Source organism: Leucoraja erinacea, chromosome 8 (genome assembly GCF_028641065.1).
Source record: "Leucoraja erinacea ecotype New England chromosome 8, Leri_hhj_1, whole genome shotgun sequence".
In the NCBI taxonomy this organism is placed as follows: domain Eukaryota; kingdom Metazoa; phylum Chordata; class Chondrichthyes; order Rajiformes; family Rajidae; genus Leucoraja; species Leucoraja erinaceus.
In genome coordinates, this window is record NC_073384.1 from 43,314,638 (window position 1) to 43,332,772 (window position 18,135).

General features: G+C 43.2%; 1 protein-coding gene across 1 annotated transcript in view; it reads right to left on the reverse strand.

Moving 5' to 3' along the window:
* Positions 1–17,874, reverse strand: part of LOC129699624 (calpain-2 catalytic subunit-like) — a 69,245-nt gene extending 51,371 nt beyond the window's left edge. The window contains exons 1-2 of the mRNA XM_055639587.1: positions 17,503–17,874; positions 12,383–12,452 (exon numbers count right to left, since the gene is read on the reverse strand). Of these exons, the coding sequence (XP_055495562.1) occupies positions 12,383–12,452; positions 17,503–17,739 (307 nt within the window). The 5' untranslated portion in view covers positions 17,740–17,874. The remainder of the gene's footprint in view (positions 1–12,382; positions 12,453–17,502) is intronic.
* Between the last annotated feature and the right edge of the window lie 261 nt (positions 17,875–18,135).

The following is an 18,135-nucleotide window of genomic DNA, read 5'->3' on the forward strand; positions in this document are numbered from 1 at the left end:
CAGTCAGGGGATATGGGGAGATACATGTATTAACCTGATTTTTTTAACTGCTATTTTTCTCCTGTAATTTACAAGACCCAATCATGTTGATGAATTAAATCTATTTGTGGGATCATAGGTAATCCATCCTGGCCTGATTTCAGCCAATATTTTGACCGTTTCATTACGAAAAGCAGTTCTACTTTCTAATCAGTCTGAAGAAATATCCCAATGCAAACTATAGCCTGTACATTTCCCTCCACAGATGAAGCTTGACCTGCTGAGTTCCTCCAGCACTTTGTTTTGCTTACGATTCCAGCAACTGCAGTTCCTTGTGTCTACACTTTTTAAATGATCATTCCCTTCCATTCTCTATTTATTTGTATTTATTCGCACTTTGGTTCAGGGGGTTTTCCCACATACCCACTCTGCAAATAATCATATTTAATCAATAAGTAGAAACTGCAAGGATTGGTCTCCAGTAGAGTTTAAGCCAGAGAGGTTTAAATGTTAGAGGTATTAAATGTGAACTAGACTACAAGAAACATTAAGATTTTGCTTGACTCACACCTGTCCCTTTAAACTTCATGTCCATCAAGAATACGCAAACTTCCATCACAATCATATCTCCTGTTCCATCTTCCTCCACAATTACAGGAACCCTTGATACAATCCACATGGTAACCACATTTTCCACCTTCCTCCAAACAAAAAACTGGAACTAATTATAACTGACTCATTTGGATTCACAGATGAACAACAAGCCAATTTGGCAATCAAAATTTCCCAACTATTGTTCACCCGTTCCTTTGGGCATTTAGCTTACATTATTATATTGTGAAGCATTTCAATTTTTTTTAAATAACATTAAAGGTGAACGTGCAAGAAATACTGGATCAGGCAAACAGAGAAGGAAGTATATAAGGGAGTAGTCTCTTTGAAAATGCATGCATAATGATTAACACAATTTAAGTCTTTGAAGGAGTAAAAGGGAAGTTTGATGAGAGCATCAAATTGAATCTGAACAATTTTTAGCAAGGCTTGACAAGGTCCTGCATGGAAGACTGGTCAAGAGTAAGTATAGGGCAACAAAGGGAGTGTAGGGAATTTGTCCAAAATTGGTTTAATGCCAGGATAGTAACAGTTGATAGATGCTTTTGTGATGAAAACCATTTCCAGTGGTGTCTTCTCAAAATCTGAAACACCATTTTATTTCCCTTTTTACACGCTGACTGACCTGTAGAAACAAAGAATGAACTTCAAAGAACTTCTTCAAAGTAAGTCTGAAGAAGGATCCTGATCCAAAACATGTCCGTGTTCTCCAGAGATGAAGAAGGGTCTCGACCCAAAATGTCACCCATTCCTTCTCTCCAGAGTTGCTGCCTGTCCCTCTGTTACTCCAGCACTTTGTGTCCTGATTGACCTGTTGAGTTTACAGTTTGTTTTCTGATTTCCAATATCTGCAAATTATCTTTAATTTTAATTTTCAGTTCAAATCTTTTTCCATTCTCTACTTCATCTCATCTGCAGAGATGGTTCCCTCACTCAAGCTTTTCAAATACACTGGAATTCCCGTGATCCCAATGTTCCAGGATTACTAACCATTCCTCTGTTTAAGGCATGCATTGACTCAGTGATGATTGTTATCCAAGCAGCGGAAGAAGTTACACCACTGGATAATCTGAATCATAGAGAAAATAACCCCACACCCATCAAGTTTCCAGCCATCTCCCTTAATCCACTCATTTTGCAAATCCAATGGGCCCATCTCAATTACAGGTAGCCTGTTTAGACATGTTCATAAAATTAACATAAAATTATTTTTGCATTTTGTATATTGGTAAATTAATCAGAAACTGCACTTGCATTCATGATGCTTATTCTGGTCGGGCAGAATTTACTTTTAGTTTAAAGATATAGCACGGAAACAGGCCCTTCAGTCCACACGAGTCCATGCCGACCAGCGATCACCGCCGTATACTAACGCCACCCTACACACCAAGGACAATTTACAATTGTTACCGAAGCCAATTAACCTACAAACTTGTACGACTTGAGCACTGGAGGAAACCGGAGCACCCAAAGAAAACCCACACGGTCACAGGGAGAACGGACAAACTCCAAACAGACAGCACTGGCAGGAGCAAAGCAGTGCCTGTGGCACTGTAAGGCAGCAACTCCACCACCACACCACTGTTCTGCCCATGTTATGAAACAAATGTTATTCCTAGTTTAACAAGATTAAGCAAAGTAATAGAGTGTACAGGAAAAAAAAAACCCCATCACTGGTCAAAACAGTGGGTGGGTTTTTAGACTCTTCTACATTGTCACAAGCAATGCTAGGGCAGTGGTTAGATTTAAAAATCAGACAAATATATATTTATTAGCCTAAAAATATCAAGGGCTAAGGTGAAAAGATGGATGCATTAATGTACATCACTGTTCCACCATTATCATTAAATGAAAGAACAGGCTGCACGGCTCAATAGCTTCCACTTATTGAGTAATTAAACCGACTTCATACAACAAAGTAGAGGATTACGCTAAGATAAGGATAATTCATGAGACTTAACCTTTGAAGTTTCAACACGATTTGTAATTGAACCATCATAAATTGACTGCTCTCTCTGGCCATTTTCTTAATGTAATGCAATATTTAAGGTGGCACAGCTAGTACACTTGCTGTTTCACAGCACCATAAATCCAGGTTTGATGGTGACCTCGGGTAATGTGGTGTGGAGTTTACACCTTCTCTCTGCGCGTTGTGGGATTCTCCCTGTGACCGCATGGAGTTCCCCTCGGAGCACTCCCACATCCCAAGCACCTGCGGGTTTGTAAGTAATTGGCCTTTGTAAATTGACCCTCGTGTGTTGGGAGAGGACATGAAAGAGGGATAACATTGAATCAATATGAATGGGTGATCGATGGTCGGCGTGGACCAGGTGGACCGAAGGGCCGGTTTCCATGCAGTGTCTTTCAATTAATTACATATCCTCATATGCCAAGTCATTTGGTATTTTTAAGGCAGAGATTGTACTCGATTAGTACGGGTGCCAAGGGTTATGGGGAGAAGGCAGGAGAATGGGGTTGAGAGGGAAAAATAAATCAGCCATGATTGAATGGCGGAGTAGACTCGGTGGGCCAAATGGCCGAAATCTGCTTCTATGACTCATGAACTTTAGCTAAATTTAGAGGTACAGTGTGGAAACAGGCCCTTTGGCCCAACGAGTCCATTCCGACCAGCGATCCCCGCACCCTACACTCACCAAGGACAATTTACAATTATACCAAGCCAATTAACCTACAAACCTATATGTCTTCGGAGTATGGGGGGGAAACCGGAGATCCCGGAGAAAACCCACGCTGGTCACAGGGAGAATGTACAAACTCAGTACAGACAACACCCTTCATCAGGATCAAACACGGGTCTCTGATGCTATAAGGCAGCAACTCTACCATTACGCCACCGTGCCGTCTTCTCATATAAAAAACATATGATAAAAGGGATTATTTCCTGCAGTATTTAGAATAGCCTGGTTCTGTATTTTGAGATTTTTTAGCTTTGAAGATTAAATTAAACTTGCCACATCCCTTTCAGGACAACAGTCTAGTTTACTACTTGGAGCCTCGCCTATCCTCTGGATCATTTCATGACTACCCGAGGATATGTGTAGGAGGTAGCTACCTACAGAAACACCCTGAATGAAAATGTGCTTAAATAAGATCTTAATTGCATAGAACAGGCAAAGGGAGCTTATTGAACATATATCAGTGTGGAATTCTCTGCCTCAGAGGGCGGTGGAGGCCGGTTCTTTGGATACTTTCAAGAGAGAGCTAGATAGGGCTCTTAAAGATAGCGGAGTCAGGGGACATGGGGAGAGGGCAGGAACGGGGTACTGATTGGGGATGATCAGCCATGATCACATTGAATGGCGGTGCTGGCTCGAAGGGCCGAATGGCCTACTCCTGCACCTATTGTCTATTGATAGTTAGACAGCAGTAGAATTGCTATCTCATGGTGTCAGAGACCCGGGTTGTTTTGTGTAAATGGTCCCTAGTGTGAAGGATAGAACTAATGTAGGGGTGATTGTTGGTCTGCGCAGACACAGTGGGCCGAAGGGCCTGTTTGCATGCTATAACTCTAAATTAAAATATCAGTCGCAGCAGTTGAAAACTTAATTTGATACTATGTCAGGGTTAGAGGCGCAAGTTCTTCAATAATGAGGATCATAGTGCACCAGTGCAAGTTTCCCTCCATAAAGCCACACAGAAACTGATGTTGTTGGTTTCAGCAAAGCGTTTCCATGTAGACATGTTGCCAATTTCTCCTTGGGCTCAGGTGAGGAATTTGCAGCCGGCTCTTGCATCAATACAAGCAGCACTCTTCCGGCTACAAGAAATATTGCTACTCAGCGAATGGTGCAAGGGTTGTCTGGTAAAGTACAGTAATCACAAGTCATGTCCACAGAAAGGGTGGCACAGTGGTGCAGCGGTAGAGTTGCTGCCTTACAGGTTCGATCACGACTATGGGTGCTGTCCGTATGGAGCTTGTACGTTCTCCCTGTCACTACATGGGTTTTCTCCAGGTGCTTCAGTTTCCTCCCACATTCGAAAGATGTGCAGGTTTTCTACGGGTGCTCTGGTTTTCTCCCTCATACCAAAGATATAGAGGTTTCACCAGGCGCTCTGGTTTCCTACCACATTCCAAAGAAGTGTAGGTTGATCAGTTTCTGCAAATTGCCCCTAGTGTGTAGGATGCACAATTGGCCTGACATGGAATCAGTGTGAATGAGTGATCGTTGTTCAGTGCAAACTCAGTGGGCTTAAGGGATCAGTTCCATGCTGTATCTCTAAAACAAAAGGAAGCCTTCAGGGTTAGTGGGGCATTCCTGGCAGGATGCTGCAATGACACGGACTATATCCACTAACTGCAGGTATAGCTTGCTTCAGTGAGCCAAAGAAAGTTGATTTTTTTTTTAAATGCCAACGTAGTTCAAAGTCTGGAGTTCGGGTCTCAACTCATGTTCCCACACACACTCCCACCTTCCATCCAGGCTCCTGAGCGAACATTACCTGCCCCAGGCATGCAAAGGGTTTCACTGATGCTCACATGTGCTGTCAGCAACACCCAAAAATGATCAGCAACGCCCAGAAAAGTACATAGCACCTTCTGTTGAAACATTAAGGATGGGCAGTAATGACACTTTAACGACCGGCTTTCCCATGCATTCTATTAGAGCCCAATTAGAGCCATAAAGTGTGGAAACAGGCCCTTCGGCCCAAGTTTCCCACACCGACCAACATGTTCCATCTATACTAGTCCCACCTGCCTGCGTTTGACCCATATCCCTCTAAATCTGTCCTCGCCATGTACCTGTCCAAATGTTTCTTAAAGGTTGCTCTACCTCGTGCCTCAACTACATCCTCTGGCAGCTCGTTCCATACACCCAACACCCTCTGTGTGAAAAAGCTCCACCTTGGGTTCCAATTAAATCTTTCCCCCTCATCTTAAACCTATGTCCTCTGGTTCTCGATTCCCCGACTGGGCAAGAGATCTATTCCTCTCATAATTTTGAACACCTCTAAAAGATCACCGCTCATCCTCCTGCGCTACAAGGAATAGGGACCTGGCCTGCTTAGCCTCTCCCAGAGCTCAAGCCTCCGTGTCCTGGCAGCATCCTCACAAACCATCTCTGTACTCTTCCCAGCTTGACAACATCTTTCTTGTTGCAGCGAATTCCACCACAGCTAGAATGCAAGCCAACTATAAAAAGGGACATAAATCCTTACTAACTTTGGACCACACCATTTCATTTTAAGGCATCTTAAAAATAAAGCAAAATGCTGGAGCAGCTTGGAGGGTCAGGCAACATCTGTGGATGGAAACTGGGAAGAGGACATTTTGGATCAGGACCCTTCTTCAAACCAATAGAGTAGAGGGAAGATAGCTGGTAGAGAGAGGTGAGGGGAAGGGGCGAGTCTAGAGCGAGCAAATTATAGGTAGATCCATGCGAGAATAGGTTATTTGACAGATGGTCAGGTGGAGAAGAGAAAGGTGGAGATAGTCTCAAAGATTGGAGGCAATATGAAGAGAAGACAACAAGGTGTAATCTTGTGTTAAGATGGGGATGAAATGTGAAAGCAGAGGGAGGGATAGCGGGTAGAATGGAACTGGGAGGGGGAGTTGGAGTGGAAAATAAAAAAATTAAAATGGGAGACTTGAAATGGGGAGGGTTGGGAGATGAGTGGGCAGATGAGGTAGGGTGGGGGGGTCTGAAACAATAATTGCAGAAATTATCTTTGCTAAGTGGAAATAATTCATCCCGTGCTATGAGGAATAGTTTACTAGCAGTTGTTTACAATCAAGCAGTGAACAAACGCAATTCAACACTAATAAGAGATGTATCCCAAATATTTCCACTTAAACACAAGAAGTATTAACAAGATAGAATATTTACCATAAGTGTCAGAGACAAAGCTTCTAATAATATTTATAAAATGACTTAGATAAGTATTTGAGTCCTTTTACAAAGACTACGAATGGAGACAAGGAGACATTTCTTTAACCAGTGGGTGGTGAATCTGTGATTTTTTTGCTGCGGAGGCCAATACACTGGGTATATTTAAAGCAGAGTTTGATAGGATCTTGATTAGTAAGGGTGTCACATGTTACTGGGAGTGGGCAGGAGAATGGGGTTGAGAGGGAAAAATAGGCCAGCCATGTTCCAACAGCAGAGCAGAGTCAATGGGCTAAATTGCCTAACTTTCCTCCTAAGGTCTTATGGACTCTACATAGTTGGAGTCCTTTCCTTGCAGGTTCCAAAAATCAGGGACTACAGAGCCAAGGAACTAGTCGCAGAATGGACTATTGGTTGAATGTCAAAGAATGGAGTGAACAATCACCACTTGCACTGGGTGGGGTGATCCACGAACCACTGCTGTTCACAATTGACATTCATGGCTTGGATTATGGAAACAAAACAATATGTAGATGTGAGCAAATATTTGGCAGGAAAGGGTTGGGAGAAACTAGATTTAATTAAATAGAACCACACATAATCCACATTGCAGGCTCTGTCATTGAACCCTCCCCTTAGTCTAAACACTTTCCAAACATGATACTCCTTCTACGGTATCTTGTATACACTCGATTGAATTGGGACACATTGTTGGAGCTACCAAAGCAAATTTCTTTTGAAGCAATGTTACAAAAGAATACAGTTTGGAAAATCCTGAAAGGCACTGAATGTATAGGTTGCTCCTGCTTCTTGTCAGCATGCTCTTTGTTCCAAAAATCAACTCATTGTCACAGTAAATCCACAAGGTTTAAAGACCAAATTCTAACGCCACATTTGAGGAGGTTTACGGTTCAAGCCACTGACATCCACCAGGAAACATTTGTTCTGTGGACAAGCCTGGAAACTGTTTCCCTGCAAATGTGAATTCCATGGTTACACTTGCCAATCCTGACGGGGGGTGTAAATGCCAAGGTATGTGTGTATTTCAAACAAAGTACCCACTTGCACAATTTCAAATAGTGGAGGCCAATTATTATCATTTAATCTCATTGTCGACACAAAAGCAGGGAGGGTTTTATGACATCCACCTAGCCCCACCCTCAACCTTCAACCTTCAACTACTAATGCAACCAACTGCCTTTAAATAGCAGGTGCCCAGCAGGTATATTTGCAGCATATAATTAAATGGACATTAGTGGAGTACAACTCCCCTTTAAGATATGAATTTTGCTCAGGGACATACTTAGCAACACAAGTAAAACAAATGGCAATTTGAAAATTCAAGGGTGTAATGAAATTGAAAATTCTTGACTTTGAATATTCTATTGAAAATGAATATTGAATAGTAGTCTTTCTGCAACAAAAGCTTTTCACAATTCCTCGATACACAACACCAAGCTAAACTAAACTATTCCTTTCCCCACATGAGCAACTTGCTCAGAGCCAGAGGAGACAGTTTGCAATATTTCGTAATGACTTCTTCCAAACTTTTCCCCCCCAAACTGAATCCCTAACCCAAAAAAAGGCAATAGGATGAACCAAAATATCCTAGCTCCATCAGGGGGGTGGTGGAGGTAGATACGATAGTGGCATTTAAGAGGCTTTTGGGTAGGCACATGGAAGTTCAGGGAATAGAGGGATATGGATCAGGCATCCCCGGATCATGTATCGATCAGTTTAACGTGGCTTCATGTTCAGCACAAACATGGTGGGCTGAAGGGCCCATTCCTGTGCAGTATTGTTCTATGTTCTATTTCCGGTCAAAAAATCCATTTAGGTGCAAGGTCAAGGGATCCCAGGCCCCAAGGTCAGATATGCTTAGTTTAGAGATAGTGTGGAAACAGGCCCTTCAGTCCTTCGTGCCGACCAGCAATCACCCGTACACTAGTTCTATCGTACGCACTATGGACAACCTTTATAGAAGCCAATTAACGTACACACCTGCACATCTTTGGAATGTGTGAGGAACCAAGAGCACCTGGAAAAAATCCAGTCACAAGGGGAACAAACAAACTCTGTACAGACAGCACCAGCAGTCAGGTTCGAACCTGTATATGTCACGAAACAAAGTGGCAGCCAAAGCAGTTTATTGACAAATTGGCCAAAGCAGTTTATTGACAAATTGGACATTATAGAAACACAGAAACATAGAAAATAGGTGCAGGAGGAGGCCATTTGGCCCTTCTAGCCAGCACCACCATTCATTGTGATCATGGCTGATTGACCCCAATCAATAACCCATGCCTGCCTTCTCTCCATTTCCCTTGACTACACTGGCCCCTAGAGCTCTATCTAACTCTCTCTTAAATCCATCCAGCGATTTGGCCTCCACTGCCCTCTGTGGCAGGGAATTCCACAAATTCACAACTCTCCCTTCTCACCTCAGTCTTAAATAGCCTCCCCTTTATTCCAAGACTGTGGCCCCTGGATCTGGACTCGCCCAACATTGGGAACATTCACTTCAATCAATTCACTTTTTTTTCCTAAAAGAGGTGCAGTAGATGTTGAAAATCCAAGATGAAACAAAGTATGGAATAGTGCTGGTTGGGGAAAGAGGGTAGGCAACATTTTGAATACAAAGTCGACAGAATATTCAACAGCAGGTTATCCAAATCCATTGGCAAGGGATTAGATCCAAGGGAACTAAAAATACAAATTAATGTCAATAGTTGATTCTTGGTCACAAGACTTGGCAAATGTCTTCAGCAAGTGTTCTCTTTACTGTTCAAGTTCAATGGAAACCTTAGAGATGTAACTATCCATTTTAACCACTAATCCTACTTCCAGTTTGGCAAAAATAATTTGCAGCCAAAATATTTATTTGTCCTAGATGTTGACTGTATGGATTCCAACATTTTTTCCACCCTCTTCTCCTAGCCTTTACAGTTATAACATGCCTTAAGTGAGAGCCTTGAGAGTTTATCAAGGCTCTCACTTAACTTTTTTTCCCTGTTGCCAGCCGGGCAACCTCGGCAGCATTTTAAGTTGCCAAATGACAGTTTAGGTGGTCATTTAAGACGGCTTGCATGACGCGTGCGATAATGTGCTCAGAAGAAGTCGAGACCCGGTCACGGACACAGATGGCGGGCAGAGACGGAGAGAGAGAGCAAGAGAGAGCGCGAGAGAGAGGGGGGCCCGCACAGAATTGAACGATTGGTGTCCCGGTTGCTTGTCAAGCCGGGCAAAATGGCATGGCTTTTAGGTTGCCCGGCGGGACTGTAGGTCACCATTGGCACTCGGGCAACCGCTAATTTCGAGCCCTGTTTATGTCACAATAAGGTAAACAAAAGGTTCTATCTCCAAGTTAAAGATGCATGGGTAATTTGAGACCTTTGCTCATAAATATAGGGGCAGAATTAGGCCATTCAGCTCATCAAGTCTACTCCGCCATACAATCGTGGCTGATCTATCGTTCTCTCTCAACCCCATTCTACTGTCTTCTCCCCATAACCCTTGACACCCATAGCCAATGGATTAACAGGGAGAAAACAAATGGCAAAGAAAGCTGCAAGAGATTCATTGTTTATCTTTCAGGCTAGGGCCATCAAAATGCATCTCCATTTAAAAGTTTGCACAGTGGAGTCACATTAGGTCCATGAAAAGAATGCAAGTTATAATTAAATAATCAGCATTTAAACCTAGCACTCTGCAGAATTGCGCTTTGGTAGAAAATGTGTTTTGCAATTCTTTTGGATCGATTTGTTAAGGGAATCAGAGACCTTCAGTTACAGCAAACAACTGGTAACCTCAATGCAGCCATTTACTCCAGGTTTACATTAGTGGTGTCAGGGTCAATATTTGGTGCTTTTACTGAAATATATTTGGTGGAAAAATATACTGGATGGAACACGTGCCAATTTAATGTGATGGGGTCAGTTAAAAAGAGCTGTGAGATATGTTGTTTACTACATTTGGTACAACATTATATGGCCAGTTTTGCAATGACAGGGATTACCAACCATGTTATCCTGTTTACTCCCTCAACAATGAAGTGTAGCGCAGCGGAATATGCAAAGTTTAATTTCCTTCAACAACTACAGGCAAAGCTGAAGTAACAACATTTACAACCATGAAGTCTACAAGTTAAAGTACATCTAACCTAATGTTTAGGTTTCCAATGCTTGGATCAGTAGAAGTGAAAAAAAATAGCAACACAACATACATAGTAGATATGGACAGCGGATTAATCTTGAAGAGTGTCACATTGAAGTGGATTAATCTTTACAGGTCTTATCAAAATTATTCCTCTCTCCACGATATACAAATTGGTTAGATATTGAAAAATCTAAAATTAATGGCTTTCAAGCACAATTCCTGACTTTATTTTGCAGTGGGAAAACTCCAGTTTGGCAGTTAGCAAATTCTAGGGATCTATTTTTAGCAAGAAATGAGCAGCAGTTTCCAAATCTCTTAAGAGCTGATGTTTCTATTAGTTCAAAAAGTTTAGTGTTTACTTTTGAATTTAGTGGTACAGCACGGAAACAGGCCATTCGACCCAGCAAGTCCGTGCCGCCCAGCAATCCCCATACAGTAACATTATCCTACAAACTAGTGACAATTTACAATTTTACTGAAGCCAATTAACCTATAAACTTATACATCTCTGGAGTGTAGGAGGAAACCAGAGCACCCGGAGAAAACCCACGCAGCCACAGGGCGAACATACAAACCCCGTTCAGACAGCACCCGTAGTTAGGATTGAACCCAGATTTCTGGCGTGCAACTTTACCGCTGTGCCGCTTCCCATTGTGCTAATTCTTCAATTTATAGCTACGAATTGAAACGGCTTGCAGCTGTATCAACGATTCGAATTTGACTATTTTATTTACAAATGAGTTGCTAAATTTGGAAAGATCAGCTTAGATGATCCACATATTACAAATGCAGTTCCTCAGTACATATTTTTATCACTCATTTGTAGCACTGTCACTCACTCACTCACTGTAACAAATAGGAGTGAAACCAATGAAAGGTTCCCTAAAGCACAGATTACTAGCATAAAGTACAGTTGCACATTTTCTATACTGTTGTCATTCATTCCTGCACAACTATCCAGATTTTGCCAAATCAGAAGTTTTAGCACAGATGATAACTACCCAAAAGTATGCCTACTTTGCAGTAAAGGGAAGGGATTGTTTATATGTAGAAACAAGGAACTGCAGATGCACATTAATACACAAAAGGACACTGTGCTAGAGTAACTCAGCAAGTCAGGTAGCCTCTCTGGAGAACATGGATAGATGATATTTTGCATCTGAAGAAGGTCCCGACCCGAAACCAGAGGCCATAGCCTCAAAGTAAAAGGACATACCTTTAGAAAAGAGATGTGAAGGAATTCTATAGTCAAAGGATGGTGAATCTGTGGAATTCATTGCCACAGACGGCTGTAGTAGCCAAGTCAATGGATATTTTTAACATGGAGTTTGACAGATTCTTGATTAGTAAGGGTGTCAAGGGTTACCGGGCAAAGGCAGGAGAAGAGGGTTGAGAGGGAAAGATAGATCAGCCATGATTACATGGTGGAGTGAATTTGATGGGCCGAATAGCCATATTCTGCTCCTGGAACGTATGAAACGTCACCTATCCATGTTCCCTAGAGATGCTGCCTGAGCTGTTGAGTTACTCCATCATTTTGCATCCTTTAAGGATTGTTTATATCTTGCACAATTTCTGTACAATGCCAGGCCACCACTATGCGTAGCTCAAATACAATTAATGCAAAGCTATTTAAAGCAATGGACAGTTATGAAATTGAGGTTTGATGAGGTAGGGTGGGGTAGAGTGCAAGCGATGACACACAGGGTGGTGCATGTGGCTTAATTCTGCATTTTACTCTGCATACATCACATATATATTCAAACTACTATATTATAAAAGTATCTTACCTAGCGCTCCCTGGCAGATATCAGTACGTGATGCTCCACCAATTATAAATTCAGGGTTGCCACACACATCCTAAAATAATAAAAAAGAGAGAGTCATACAGTGTGGAAACAAGCCCTTTGGCCCAACTTGCCCACACCGACTAACATGTCCCATCCACACTAGGCCCAAGCCTGCCTGTATTTGGCCCAAATCCCTCTAAACGTATCCTATACATGTACCTGTCCAAACATTTTTTTTAACATTGCGATAGTACCTGCCTCAACGATCTTGTCTGGCAGCTCATTCCATATACCCACCACCCTTTGTGTAAAAAAAGTTGCCCCCTAGTTTCCTATTAAATCTTTCCCTCCTCACTGTAAACTTAATCCTCTGGTTCTTGATTCCCCTACTCTGGGTAAAAATCACCCTATCTATTCCTCCCATGATGTAGACATGTGGAGAAAATCAACATCTTCCCTTGGAGCAAAGCGAAATGAAAGTTCGAGATAGCAGGTTACTAATTATACAGAACTAGTTGTAGAGCTCAGAAACAGACCCCTCAGCCCATCAAGGGTTCGCCCGTTCCATTGTGGAGCGGGAGAACCCTTGCCGAGGGTCGCCAGGGAGGAGTGCCCCGATCGCTGGCCTGGTGACGTTGACATTGTGGGGCTGTGGTTTGCGGAGCTTCTAGCTGCGGGCGCGACGTGGACTTACCATCCGGACCCTGGGACCCCTTGCCGGGGACCACCGGAGAAGAGCTCCGACTGCCGGCCTGCAGCCTATAACATCCTGAAGCCGCGGTCTCCAGTAGGAAAGTGCTGAATCGGGACCTCTATGCCACGGAGTGTGTTTGACCGTCCAGACGTCGGAGTTTGGTTCATCCCGATGGGAGGGCCTGTACATCCGGCCGTCCGCAGCGGCGACTAGGAAGGGTTTATGGCCCCGACCACGGGTGAACAAAGGAGGAGGACTGACTGAACTTTGTGCCTTACACCACACTGAAGAATGCTGTGGTGGATGTTTGTGTTCATTTTTATTGTGTATTGTGTGTTCTTTTTAAGTGTATCGCTGCTGACAAATTCATTTCACTGCACCTTCGGGTGCATGTGATGAATAAAATTGACTTTGAGTCTAAAGCATCAGGGAATTGCAGGAGTCAGTCCTGAGGTCTGCACCATGCACAACATCATCAGATGCCTGTGTTACACGTCAGTTTGAACAACCCTCCTCATCTTGTCCACAAGTCAGAAAGCTGGGCTGGGGGAAAAAAGGGAAGGATAGAAGGCAGGGGCAGTTTTAATATGATCCGACTCATTGTGTATTAATGTGCCCTTGAATATCAATAACGTTTTCAGAAAAATTAACCACTCGGCAAGTTCATTATCAAAGCTGCCATTACCAGCAATTGCTTCTTCTTAAAGTGAAAAACAAATATCTTATTTGCTCAGTAAACCACCAAAATTCATAAGCAGAAGCAACAAACTTTTGGAGAAACTCAGCAGGTCTGTGGAAGACACCAGAAGATCTGCCAGGCTGGATGAGTTCCTCTGGCAATGTTTTTGTTCAACATTCCAGCATCAGCAGTTTCTTGAGTCACCAAGTATCAAAATCCAATAATGCACAGACACAGGGTAGATAAAATTATCTGTGCATCGATCAGTGCGCTTGCAAGCTCAGACCACATTTAAAATCGTATTTTGAAAAATAAAAACCTGATGGCAATTTATGAAAAAGTAAAGATACTTTCCTAATAACGAATCAGGAATTTGTTTAATGCATTAGCTCTTAATATGACTAACTTCCACTAAAAGAAAGTCCAGAAAACAGCCTGGTGCAAGGTGCAGTGCACAAGGTGTTGGTGCAACAAATCATTAAGTGTCAGCAAGCATCAGGCACCACCGCCCAAGCGATTCACCAGCTGCACACCTGTTTGGACATACACATCATCAGCCCTGCATTATAATAAAGGTAGCCCGCCCTTTTTACAAAAGCTAAAATAGTGCATTTTATTACCCCTGCCATGTCTGACTAAAGCAAAGGCAAAGGCCTTCCATGTTCATAAATCATAAGAGCAGACTTAGGCCATTCAGCACAGTCAACTCCACCATTCAATCATGAACGATCTATCTTTCCCTCTCAACCCCACTCTTCTGCCTTCTCCTCATAACCCTTGAAAGCCATACTAATCAAGAATCTGTCAAGACCTTTGTCCAATATTTAATCCAATGTTATCAAGGCCCCTGTCCACTACTTCTATTGAGTACAAGTGAATGTAACAGAAGGTGGCAGTGGATCAATCCTGACCTTGGATGTTCTCCATATAGAATTGACATGTTTCTCCCAGTGTTGTGTGGGTTCACACATTACAAGGACATAGGTGCTGACAAAGTTGCAAAGCACACCGGCTCCTCCTTTTGTCCCTCCCCCCCCCCCCCCAACAGTTCCCCCACGCTGGGTCCTCATTGTATAAATGTTATTAGCCAAGTATGTATACATACAAGGAATTTGCCTTGGTGCTTTTCTCGCAATTAACAACACAATATACAGTAAAGAATTAAGAATAAAATATTATAATTCAAACATGCGAAGAATGAAATAAAATACCAGAGCAAAAGGAGGCTACAGACTTTTGGTTGTTGAGTAGAGCTACTGCTCGTGGGAAAAAAATGTTTTTATGTCTGGCCGTGACAGCTTTGACAACCCGCAGTCGCCTTCCAGAGGGAAGTGCTTCAAAGAATTTGTGGCCAGGGTGAGAGGGGTCAGAGATGATCTTTCCCACTCACTTCCTGGCCCTTGCAGTGTATAGTTCGTCGATATGGGGGGGGGAAGGTTGCAGCCAACAAATTTCTCAGCTTATCGAACAATGCACTGCAGTCTCCTGATGTCATGCTTGGTGGCTGAACCAAACCAGACCATGATGGAGAAGGTGAGGACAGACTCGCCGTGATGGTCAGCATGGACTTGGTGGGCTGAAGGGTCTGCTTCCGTACTTCATGACTATGACTCTACATTGAGCAGCATAAAGCAAAAGGCCTCTGGGCTGTATAAAATTTTTATTTAAGCTAATAAAATCCTCCAAGATAAACAAAATGTGATTTGAATAGGGAATGGGCACACAGGACTTGAAAGTGGAATTAAAACCATTTTTTAAAAAGCCACAAATCTGCCATAGAGTGCAGAGAAGGTTCACCAGACTGATTCCTGGGATGTCAGGACTGTCTTATGAAGAAAGACTGGATAGACTTGGTTTATACTCTCTAGAATTTAGGAGATTGAGAGGGGATCTTATAGAAACTTACAAAATTCTTAAGGGGTTGGACAGGCTAGATGCAGGAAGATTGTTCCCGATGTTGGGGAAGTCCAGGACAAGGGGTCACAGCTTAAGGATAAGGGGGAAATCCTTTAAAACCGAGATGAGAAGAACTTTTTTCACACAGAGAGTGGTGAGTCTCTGGAACTCTCTGCCGCAGAGGGTAGTCGAGGTCAGTTCATTGGCTATATTTAAGAGGGAGCTAGATGTGGCCCTTGTGGCTAAGGGGATCAGAGGGTATGGAGAGAAGGCAGGTACGGGATACTGAGTTGGATGATCAGCCATGATCATATTGAATGGCGGTGCAGGCTCGAAGGGCCGAATGGCCTACTCCTGCACCTAATTTCTATGTTTCTATGTTTCTAAATCGCTGGGGTAACTCAACGGATCAGGCAGCTTCTCTGGAGAACATGGATAGGTGACATTTTAGTTTGGGACCCTTCCAAGGAATTGCATATGCTGGTTTAAAAATAAGAGGGACCCAACCCGAAACGTCACCTATCCATGTTCTGCAGGGATGTTGCCTGACCTGCTGAGTTACTTCAACAAGTTCTGTTATTTTTTTATAAGCCAACATCTACAATTCCTTGTTTCTACACTTCAAAATCATAACTAGCACCAGTTTATCGAGAAAGTGCGTGTAATCACACAACTGGTTTATTGCTAAAGGTTGACACAATGTTTTGGAGTAACTCAGCGGGCCAGGCAGCATATGTGAAGACCTTTGCTCAGTCCGCCTTGGTCTACGCGATCTCCTGGTCGCTAAACACTATCTCCCACACTGACCTTTCTGTCCAGGGCCTCCTCCACTGTCAGAGTGAGGCCAAACGCAAATTGGAGGAACAGCACCTCATATTTCACTTGGGCAGCTCACAACTCAGCGGGATGAATATTGATTTCTCCAACTTCAAGTAACCCTTGCTTTCCCTCTCTCTCCGTTCCTCCCCCGCCCTAGTTTTCCAACTAGTTTGCTGTCCTGATTAATTTGTGCTGCTTGTATGCTCCGTTGTCACTTTCCTCTCCCTACAATGAATCATTCTACATTTCCTTATCAGCGTCTGCTTTGATCTATCGTTTTCACATCTGACCCTCCCATGTCTCTGGACTCCCTTTCCCCCGACTCTCAGTCTGAAGAAGGGCCCCGACCCAAGACGTCACTCGTCCTTTTCCCCTAGAGATACTGCCTGACCCTCCAAGTTACTCCAGCGCTTGTGTCTATATTTAGCAAAATCCAGCATCTGCAGTCCTGTGTGTCTATAATTTGCCCCCCTCTCCAAAATAGTTATTGTCTCTCATTAAAGCATTTAACACTATATGAGATAAGTTTCGCTGAAGTTGAGTCCCAACCCGAAACGTCGGCGGTCCACTCCCCTACATCTGTTACCTGGCCCGCTGAGTTACTCCAACTCTCGGGCTTTTACGTTTAGTTCCTGTTGTGTTGGATCGCCAGATTAGGTCACAGTTTCCAGGAACTCATCCTGCAATGCATTTTCAGTGTTTACGTAGCAATGTTTTCCGATACTTGGGATGTTATGTTAAATCTTTGACTGGGCTATTTGAACGGGTTTGGCTTTTTAAAACAAAGCGCAATCAGAGTTTCAATCTCAGTGTTCGGTGTGAAGGGAACATCGCGCCTACTATTTACATACACACACAGCCTGGAAACACTCTAGGGTGTGCCGCTAACGCAAGAGTTTCTATTGAATACGACAAACAAGCTGGAGTTGCCCGCCCTGTTGTGTAGCATTGTCAGCTGCAGAATAGATAACCTGAACAAATTAAAACATTAATTGACAACGATATATTTTTGTTAAGGAAGTTCATCAATACCTTCGGGCGAATCCACTCGACGTCTCTGGTTTTGTACGAATCGGGTCCGAGTTCTTTGAATCCCAGGGATGTAGGACAAGCAGGGAAAGACTCGTCACAGAACAAGTTTCCAGTATCCAAGCAATGCTGCCGGATCGCTTCATAATCTTGATTGAGAAACTTCACCGGTTGCTGCCAGGAGCCGATCCCGGCCGCTCTCTCCCTCTGCTTCTTGATATTAGATGCCATTCCTGACATAATGACGGCCGATCCACGGGGGGCACGCTATACTCAATTCGTCACGGCGTGGAAAACCTGCCTTCTCTGGAAGGAATCTGCTGTGCAGCTTTCACTGAGACGACCGGAGTGGATATGGGTGGATCTCCCGCAGTACCTGCAACTGCAAAATGCAGTTCCCACCCATCCCCTGATTTTAATAACCTTCCTACCAAAGATCCTATAGGATCTTTGCTTCCTACCGCCCAATACAACGTCAAACCGGTCAGCATTTTGAGAGGGTTGGAACAAAAAAGGAAATCAATTGTACATGTGACAATAAAAAAACCATTGAACAATTAGCTATCAGCGGGTCAGGCAGCATCGCGAGAGAACATGGATAGATTGGTATCCAGGTTGACTAATTTCAATGTTAAA